The sequence below is a fragment of the Corvus brachyrhynchos genome, unplaced genomic scaffold, assembly GCF_000691975.1.
Source record: "Corvus brachyrhynchos isolate BGI_N302 unplaced genomic scaffold, ASM69197v1 scaffold262, whole genome shotgun sequence".
Taxonomy (NCBI): domain Eukaryota; kingdom Metazoa; phylum Chordata; class Aves; order Passeriformes; family Corvidae; genus Corvus; species Corvus brachyrhynchos.
The window spans coordinates 3,138,313-3,147,658 of record NW_008236626.1 but is presented as its reverse complement, the minus strand read 5'-3'; the positions used below and the strand labels follow the sequence as shown (position 1 = coordinate 3,147,658).

General features: G+C 57.0%; 2 protein-coding genes across 4 annotated transcripts in view; one reads left to right on the top strand and one right to left on the bottom strand.

The window, feature by feature from the left end:
- Positions 1 to 3,483, bottom strand: part of UBE2D2 (ubiquitin conjugating enzyme E2 D2) — a 31,966-nt gene extending 28,483 nt beyond the window's left edge. Inside the window, exons 1-2 of the mRNA XM_008644220.2 lie at positions 3,478 to 3,483; positions 1,321 to 1,325 (exon numbers count right to left, since the gene is read on the bottom strand). Of these exons, the coding sequence (XP_008642442.2) occupies position 1,321 (1 nt within the window). The 5' untranslated portion in view covers positions 1,322 to 1,325; positions 3,478 to 3,483. The remainder of the gene's footprint in view (positions 1 to 1,320; positions 1,326 to 3,477) is intronic.
- A 1,294-nt stretch (positions 3,484 to 4,777) lies between these two features.
- Positions 4,778 to 9,346, top strand: part of TMEM173 (transmembrane protein 173) — a 6,813-nt gene continuing 2,244 nt past the window's right edge. The window contains exons 1-5 of one of the 3 annotated variants that reach the window (XM_017726555.1): positions 4,778 to 5,090; positions 5,551 to 5,612; positions 6,200 to 6,377; positions 7,217 to 7,325; positions 7,483 to 7,721. In XM_017726555.1, coding sequence (XP_017582044.1) covers positions 4,941 to 5,090; positions 5,551 to 5,612; positions 6,200 to 6,377; positions 7,217 to 7,325; positions 7,483 to 7,721 — 738 coding nt within the window. In that variant the 5' untranslated portion in view covers positions 4,778 to 4,940. Of the gene's footprint in view, positions 5,091 to 5,322; positions 5,613 to 6,199; positions 6,378 to 7,216; positions 7,326 to 7,482; positions 7,722 to 9,346 lie in introns of all 3 variants that reach the window. The other 2 variants (XM_017726554.1, XM_008644233.2) reach the window with 2 other exon arrangements.

Below are 9,346 nucleotides of genomic sequence, written 5' to 3'. Positions count from 1 at the left end.
GAAAAGCAGAAGAATTTAAAGGAATACAAACTTCCCAGCCGAACTGGCTAAATCTATTTATTCCAGGCTTTGATAACTTAGGAGACCTTTGTTAGAAGGTGGAAAAAGTCACTCTAAAGGAGGGAAGACACAACTGGAAGAGCAAAAACCTCCCGTGTTGGGCACACACTGGTGGACAAGCTTCAAAGAAAAATAAACTCCCCGAAAAAAGTACCAGGAGCAGCTCCTGCCCCAAAGGTGCTCTGCCCAGCAGTACCACCCCAGTCATGGAATTATGGAATGGTTTGGGTTGGAAGGGACCTGGAAGCTCATCTTGTTCCAATGCCAGCCTGTGACAGCTCCAAAATGAGCAAAAATGGTTTTTCCACCCAACATGTAACTGGGGACTCAGTGCCACAGGACACTGCAGGTGCTGGCTGCTGACAGACTGCAGAAATCACGGACTGATCCACTGACATCTATTAAATTCAAACTCTCTTAGGCAGAAAGTTCTGGTGCTCCAAAGGAAGGCAGGACCCCAGTGGGTGAGGGGCGTGCAGCACTCGGAGCAGCCCCACGATGCAGGGATGGAGGGGTGCTCCATTCTGCCACCAGGATTTTAAACTCATTGCTGAGGGGTGCAGGCTGGGGTCAGGGTGGGGCAAGGGATCTCCCAAGCTGAGCACATCCCTGGAAAGGCATCACATCTCCACGTGGGCTTTGTGAGCTAAGGTCAGGGCCCTGCAGAATCTGGAGGCCAAGAGAGAGACTCCCAAATCCTTGGGCCAGGACAGCTCCCTGGCTCCCTTGACTGCCACCTCCCTTGTCCCACAGCTAAATGCTTGGAGAAGAAGGTTGTCCAAGGAGCATTTGGACAACGCTCTCAGGCACAGGGTGGGATTCCTTGGGCTGTCCTGTGCAGGGCCAGGAGTTGGACTCGATAATCTTTGTGGGTCTCTTCCAACTCAGGATATTCCATGATTCTGAGATTCTGTGAAAGTGCTTGGCTCAGCGAGTGAGAGATGATGTGTGCTTAGGAGCTTCAGGAAGCAGGTCTCTGCTGCCACCAGATCTCCCCCAGCACTCGGTGGCTCCTCACTGCACCAGAGAGTCTGGCCTGGTTCTCACAGCTCAAGGCCACACAGAATATTGCAGAGCACTTTATTTTTGCTATTTTGTGGCAATAAAGCAGCCCTGTCACACGGGACCTCTGAGGGACACTGCTGGTGCAACTGCAGCACTAAAAACACCGACTGCAGCACTTTAGTCAAGGGACCAAAGCCACTTTTGACACCAGCCTGGCACTGGAACCCCATCCCTGCAGGTATCCCTGGTGAAAGCTGTCACTGGGAAGCCTGCCCTCTGGGTAAAGCCAGCAGCTCTACCTGCTTTGGCAGGGCAATGGGAAAAAAGGGGATTAAAGGAAGGAAGTGCTGCTGCTGTGCCCATCCTGCAGCAGAGCCAGCTCTGTCACGCTGCTGCTTCCTGCTCACAGCCCTTCACCCAGGGGCTGCCAGGGAAATCGCCATGTTCCTGGCCTGGCTTTTGGCAGGGGACATGCCACATGTCTCCATCCTCTCTCTGGGAGCAGGTCTGGGCACCACAATGTGAGAAAGATCTAAAGCTGTTAGAGAGTGTCCAGAGGAGGGAAACGAGAATGGAGAAGGGCCCAGAGGGGCCACACAAGAAGCATCTGAGGGCACTCAGCCTGTCCAGCTGGAGCAGAGGAGACTGAGGTCAGACCCACCCAGGGGCTGCAGCTCCTCCCAAGGGGCAGCTCCGATCTCTGCTCCCTGGGACCAGGGACAGGGCCCAGGGAAGGGCTGGAGCTGTGTCAGGGGGATTTAGGTTGGATATCACGGAAAGGTTCTTCCTCCAGAGGGTGCTCAGGCACTGACCAGGCTCCCCAGGGAATGGTCCCAGCCCCAAGGCTGCCAGAGCTCCAGGAGCCCTTGCACACTGCTCCCAGGCACAGGGGGGGGTTGTTAAGGTGTGTGTGCAGGGACAGGAGCTGGACTGGATGATCCCTGTGGGTCCCTTCCAACCCAGTTTATTCCATGACTCTGTGGTTCTCCTGATCTCAGCAAGGGCTGCAGTGTTTGTAGGTTGCTGTACAGAGTCAGCTTCTGTGCCCAACTCAGCCTCACACAGGTGTGAGCACCAGCCCGGTTGGAGGTGCTGCGGTGCTGGTCCAGGGAGGTGCCTTGCTGGGGTTTTCTATGCATCTAAAATCCTCCAGCATCGTGTGTGACTTCTTGTTCCCTCTGCTTGAGGGAATAACAGCAAATAGGGGCAGAGGGAATGTCAATCAAGACACGATCTGGAAAAGCAAATTGTTGGCCAGAGGAAGGCCAGGGAGGACAAAGGTGGCAGTTTCAGTCCTGCCACTTCTTGTTGGCTGTGCAGAAGCACTGGGTGGCACTGGGCAACACTGGGCTCTCCATTCCCAGGCAAACTCAGATGTTGCAGGTGTCCACAGGCGGCCACAGAGATGTTCTGAGGGCTGGAGCCCCTCTGCTTTGGAGAGAGGCTGAGAGAGATGGGGGTGTTCAGCCTGGAGAAGAGATGGCTCAGGGGAGACCTTAGAGTGCCTAAAGGGACTCCAAGACAGCTGGAAAAGGACTTTGGACAAGGGCCTGGAGTGAACAGCACAAGGGGGAATGGCTTCCCACTGCCACAGGACAGGGTTAGATGGGATATTAGGAAGGAATCCCTCCCTGTGAAGATGGTGAGACCCCGGCACAGGTTGCACAGACTGAAGCTGTGGCTGCCCCATCCCTGGAAGTGTCCAAGGCCAGGTTGGATGGGGCTTGGAGCAAGCTGGGATAGAGAAAGGTGTTCCTGCCCCATGGCAAGTGTTGGGAAGGAGGTGAGCTCTAAGGTCCATTCCCACCCAAACTATTCCATGACTCCAAAATTCTATAAAACCTCATTCCTGGAGTTTAGACTCACTTCTCGGACCAGGTACTACAGCTCTGCTCCGAACTGAAGTGAGACAGAAATACCGCAGGTGTTGGTGTGCTGAGGGTAGAACCGAAAGCAAGAGGCCAGGCTCTGTGGGCAGGAGAGCCACCAGCTGCTTGGGGACCTGCAAGAAGGTGGCTGGGGAGACAGGCAACCCCCCCACCACACCAAAGAGCCAACCAGGGCAGGTCAGTGAAGCCCGACTGGAAGGGGACAAGCTTTATCCCAGCGCTGGAGGAGGAAGTGATTCACTTGATGTTTTAGCCAGCCTTTGTGCTGACGAAGCAAACATCATGTTGGCTGTATCCACCGGCCCTCCCGGGGCAGGGAACAGCAGCCAGATGGTTTGCTGGGGTTTCTGAGGTACCACCAAAACAAGCAGCTCCCTGCCAGGCCCTTCCTCCCACTCCACACAACTTGAGTTGTGTCCGTAGAAGGCAGCAGAGCACAAGTCTGATGAGGAGCAGCTGAGGGAGCTTGGGGGGCTCAGCCTGAAGAAAAGGAGACTCTGGGGGGATTTTCTCTCTCCACAACTCCCTGACAGGAGGGTGCAGCCAGGTTGGGAATGGGCTATGCTCCCAGGCAACAGGGACAGGACAAGGAGAAATGGCCTCAAGCCAGCACTAGAGGAGGTTTATGCCAGATATTAGGGAAAATTTCTTCACCCGAAAGGGCTGTCAAGCATTGGCACAGGCTGCCTAGGGCAGTAGTGGAGTCCCCATCCCTGGAGGGATTTAAAAGACTTGGGGACATGGGTTAAAGGTGGACTTGGCAGTGCTGGGGGAATGGTTGGACTTGATGGTCTCAAGGGTCTTTTCCAACCTAAATGATTCTTTAATTCTATGATTTTAATTAAATGTGAACCATGGGCATGTCTGAATCAAGATCCTTGTGCTGTAAGCCTGCGACAGCCTGCAGAGACCCTGGCAATGTGGGTCTGTGGGGACTATCAGGGTCTCCTGGAACCCAGGGGCATTCCTTTAATGGGACTTTGAGCATGTTCTGGACAGTCACCCCCTTTCCCAGCCTGTATCTACCTAGTTTGGCACCCCAGAGGCCATGGGTGACCATGCTGAGGGCTTTGCTGAAGTGAAGGTTCTCCCCACATCCCCACAGCCGGTTTTCTTGCCATTCTGGGTAGCCAGGTCCATCAGGTGTGATGTGAAATCCCTCATGGCTGCTCCTGTCTCACCCTTCAGGTGTTTGGCAGGGATTGCTGGGAGGATTTGCTCCATCATGCTCCCAGGGTCAGAGGTGACATTGAGCAGGCTGTAGTTCACCTCCTCAAAGCTGGGTGTGAGATTTGCTTCTCCCACTCACCAGGAACCTCCTGATAGCTACAACATTCCAAAGAGATCAGAGAGGAACCTTGCCAGGGCATCTCCCTCAGCATCCTTGAGTGCATCCCACCTGCTCCTAGGGGCTAATCCATCTTCTAATCCATCTTCCCGAATCCATCTTCCTCCAGGATGGGAATACCTCACCACTGCTTGGAACAAGGAACTGGAAATCTCGAGGGCATCACTGGTCACCAAGAGCCTGGCTGCAGGAAGCCCCTGCTGTGTTGCCAGCACCCCTGGGCACTGCTCCCCAACCTGGCATCTCCTGGAAGTGTGTGGGGTGGGGGCAGTCAGGGCACTGTGAGTCACCCTCTGCTAGATGGATTTGAGTCTGTTCTGCCCCTGGCAACCTGCTGAGCTGAATCAATGCCACCTTTTAATCTACTGCCCTTGACAGATAAAATCTCAATAAAGTCTGGTTTCCTTCCTCATTCCAGTTCCACTCAGACCATGTCCTGGCAGATTTGGGGCTTTCCAGGACGTGCAAGCTCATGGATATCGAAACCTGGCACAGTCACCAGTGCCTGGATTTCCTGTGGGCTGAGATGCCCTGTGTGGCATACTCATGGATGCCCTGTGTGGGAGAGCTCTGGCGCTCTACAGGCTGCCTGCTGCTGCCAGAGCTCCTTTCATTTTCACTTTCCTGGGTGTTGGGAGATGTGCAGGTCTACCAGCCCGTACGTCGCCGAGGCTCCGGGTGCGTGTCTGCAGCAGCCTCCGGAAGGAGCCCCAGCTGCCCAGGCGGCAGCGCAGAGCCCGGGAACCACAGCGGGGGAAACCTGGGGCTGGCAGCTGGAAACTGCTCCGGTGAGTGCGGCCAGAGCAGTGACAGCCCTGTGGCTGCGGAGCAGGGCGGGCTGGCATCCATTTAGGAGCGGGGTGGCCAGCCAGGCTCTGTCTTGCCGAGCCCATTTGGGCACAGGGGACAGCCCCGAAGGGGAAGCGCAGGGGAGCCTCCTCAAAGGGTTGTGTGCTTTGGGATGCTCAGTGAGTGCTGGGCGCACGCATCCCCCTGATCTGCTATTATCCGCTCCCACAGTGCTGCTGTGGGTGCTGGGAACGAGCTGCTGCTGACCCCCCATCTCCATCGCAGATGCCCCGGGAGCCGAGGCAGCGCCGTGCCCCGCTGATCCCCGAGGCCCGCGGCGGGCGGGCGCAGCGCGCTGTGTGCGTGCTGCTGGCGCTGTGCGCCGGGGCTCTGCTCCTCGCCGGGGAGTCCCTCGTGCCCACCGCCCGCAGCCTCATCTTCCACTTCGCCACCCTGCAGATCGGGGCGCTGCTCAAGGGCATCTGCTACCTGGCCGAGGAGATCTTCCACCTCCACTCCAGGTGAGCCGGCGGGGCTGGCTGTCTGCGGCTCTCCTGGGACCACCCTGGGGACAAGGGCGTTGCACCCTCGGGGTGTGGTGGGGTTTGCTGCTGGTCGCTGTGCTCACATGTGCCCTCTGTGGCAATGCTGTGCTGTGCCCGGCAGCACACGCTGCCGTCCATCACCCTCCTGTCCTTCTCATCTCTTGCTCCCTCTCCCACCCTCTCCCCCACTCCCACCTGCCCAGCTCCCCCATATGTCCATGGATGTCTCCTCTCTGTGGTAACTCCCCAGTGTGCCCTTTCCCTGGGGAACAGATCTTGGCCCCCAGCCTTTTCCCACCACCCGGTGCTGGAGGGCAGGGGGCTCTCTTTGCTGTCCAGGGTGACATTCCATCTGCTCCCTCTGAGTCCCACGGGTGCTGCAAGGGACCCAAGCCCTCTCCTGGCTGGGGGCACTGGGGTGTGCTGGGCAGGGTCCCACAGGGCTCTGTAGTGCTCTGGAAGGTGGCACTGGCCAGGTGGTGGGAGCAGCCCTGGCCAGTGCCCTGTGGGCTGCAGAGGGTGGGTGGCCACCAGCCTGACTCCTGTCTCCCTCTCCCATCCAGGCACCACGGCAGCTTCTGGAAAGCCCTGAGCAGCTGCTTCCCCCCGCGCTGGCACGGGCCCATGCTGCTCATCTGTGGCTCAGCCTACGTGGCTCTCCTCGGTGATGGGCAGCCACTCTGCCTCCACCTCATCTTGGCCAGTCTGTGCCAGCTCCTCGTCCTTGCGCTGGGGCTCCACGTAAGGCTCCCACACCTTCAGCCTGGCCAGCTGCCCAGGGAGCCCGGCATCCCTGAGCAGCCATGGGGGCACATAGCCAGCTCTGCATGGCCTCTGCACGTCCAGCCCACCCAGAGTGAGCCTGGCGGGAAGAGCACTCTCAGCTCAGCCCTGCAGGGCTGATCTCCCTGGCCCTGTGCTGCCAGGAGTGTGGGTAGGAGGGCCAGGCTGCCTCCTAATGAGCACAACCACTCCAGGGGATGGTACGGCCCCCTGACATGAAAAACAGGGGTATTTTAAATCAGTCAGTCGAGCTGGTGCTTGAGGGGAAAGCAGAGCCTGTGTGTTCTCAATTATCAGTGTGGTGTGGGGGCAGAGCCAAGCCCCAGGTGCCACTGCAGCATTGAGAGGGCTCTGCTGTGCCCCAGCGGGGCTGGAAGGGTCACACAGGCTGCAGAAGGTGCTTCTGTCAGGTGCCTGTGGGACTGGACACCCATCTCCACCTAAATGCACACACAGAGCTGGCAGAGACCACTGGGAATCCCACCATCAGGCACTGGGATGTCTCTTCTCCCATGCTGGAAGCACAGGGCAGATGCACAAGTTGCACTGGGACACACAATCCCAGTGGAGGGTGCAGCCAGGGAAATGCCTGGCTCACTCCAGCCCCCAGTTCCCCCATCTGTGGGGGCTGTCAGGGGCTCTGCCCTGCTGCCCTTCATGGTGGTGGAAGGGGCTGGTGGGGTTTTTCCCTCTCCAGATCTCTTTGGAGTTCTCCAATCCCTGTGGAGAACTGACTGTTGCAGAAGGGCCCAGGTGGGTGGTGTCATCACCTGGGCTGTCTGTCCTTCCCTCCACAGAAGCCCTCAGCAGTGGAGATGTCTGAGATGTCCGAGAGGTCCAAGCAGAACGTCGCTCATGGGCTTGCCTGGTCCTATTACGTTGGGTACCTAAAAATAGTCCTGCCACGTACGTAGCTGTTTCCCTGCATTCTCACGCCTACAGATAGAAATAGCTCCTAATAACAATCCTCCCACTTTTACAGTGTTAGCAGGGAAATGGGAAGCAAGGCAGAATGCAGCTGTACTCACACCAGGCACCTCTGCCCGATGCTCTCTTCCACCAGGGATGAAAAAGTCCATGGAGGAATTCTGCAGAGCCAATCCCAACCTCCTGGCATGCAGGAAGACCTGGAAGCTCCACATCTTGATCCCTCTGAGCTGTGATGTCTATGATGACCTGGAGAAAGCTGACAGCAATATCCAGTATGTGACAGACCTCACTGAAACCACCCTAGCCCGAGCTGGCACCAAAAAGAGGGTGTACAAACACAGCCTCTATGCAATCAGGGATGAAGAAAACCAGGTATGCTGGCTGAGAGCAGCAACATCATCCCCAAAGTCTTGCTGGCCCCAGCAGTGGCTGTAAGGACAGGAGACTGTCCCCTCTCCTATTAGACACTCCCAGCTTTCACCAGGCTTCCACAAGATGGAGAAGTCCTATTCCAGTACCCCTTCCTGCTGGCTGACTACCCCCAGGCTCAGCTGCAGGGATGATGGGCTTGTTTAACCCCTCCTGGAGCTGATTTAAGTCCAGAAAAGAGTAGAAAACTGAGCAGAAAAAAGCAGATGTGGGCTACAGAGCATCACTTCCCAGAGAACGAATGTTTCCTTGTGTTGTGAACAGGTGCTTGAAGATGTCTGTGTGAATCACTATTTGACTCCCCCCTTTCCCCCAGTCACCCCTTTTCCAGGCTGGTGAGCCCTAAATCTCTCCATCTGATATTGCGTTCATCTCCTTCCACATCTCCCGGCAGACTGGCCCTGTCCCTATCCCTTGGAGGAGGGAACACCCTGGTGCTGTGGATGGAGGCATTGCTCTGCTCCTCACCTGGGTTCCCTGATTTGCCCTTTGGCAGTGGCTGAGCTCTGAGCTGCTGTTCCTAAAGCCCTGCCTGCAGGGACCCCGAGCCTCTCCTGGCCCTGCTCAGGGGGAAGCACAGTCGGCCGCGGGTTCTTCCTGCTGCGCTGCACGCACGGATGCTGTGTTCCCTCTGCCAGGCTCCTGCTGAGTCACTCTGCTCCCCAGGAGCTCCAGCAGCTCTGAGCCTGGACCTGGCCTTCCAGTAATATCTGCCCCTCAGCTTCCTGCCCAGGCCCTCACAAGTGGCAAGTGATGCAGGGCCCAGCACCAGCACCTGCCCCAGGGCACGGCAGTAACTGCCTGCCAAGGCTGGGAACTTCCTGCTTCTCTGCATTTACTTGGGATCATGTCCCTCTTCCTTCTAATTCACTCCTTTAAACTTTCCAGTTTACCCAGTGTAAGACTTACTGGTAACCCTGCCCCTCCTTGGCTTGTTTATGGCTTTATCAGATTTCTCCTTGTTTCTTTGCTCAGCCTCCTTCCAGCTGTGCCTCCACCTTTCCAATGTTTGTGTTGTTCTCTGCCCTCCAGCACTCTGTTAGGATGCTCAGACTTAGAATAATGGAATCACAAAATATGCTGGGTTGGAAGGGACCCACAAAGATTATCAAGTCCAACTCCTGGCCCTCCACAGACACCCCAACAATCCCACCCTGTGCCTGGGAGCAGTGTGCAAGCGCTCCTGGAGCTCTGGCAGCCTTGGGGCTGGGACCATTCCCTGGGGAGCCTGGTCAGTGCCTGAGCACCCTCTGGGGGAAGAACCTTTCCCTGATATCCAACCTAACCCTGCCCTGACACAGCTCCAGCCCTTCCCTTGGGTCCTGTCCCTGGTCACAGAGAGCAAAGATTGGTGCTGCCCCTCCACTGTCCTTTGTATAGCAGAAAGCCACCAAGAAGGTGTGGTCACAGGGCAGGAGTGTCTCCCTAGGGGAGATGGGGAAAATTCCATGGGGAAAATCGCCCTCCAGGCTGCTCTTGGGAGCACTGACAAAGTCAGTGGCTGGACCCCATGGGGAAGTGCTGCTCCCTGAGCCCACCTGGCACAGGGGACACTTGTACCTGTCAGG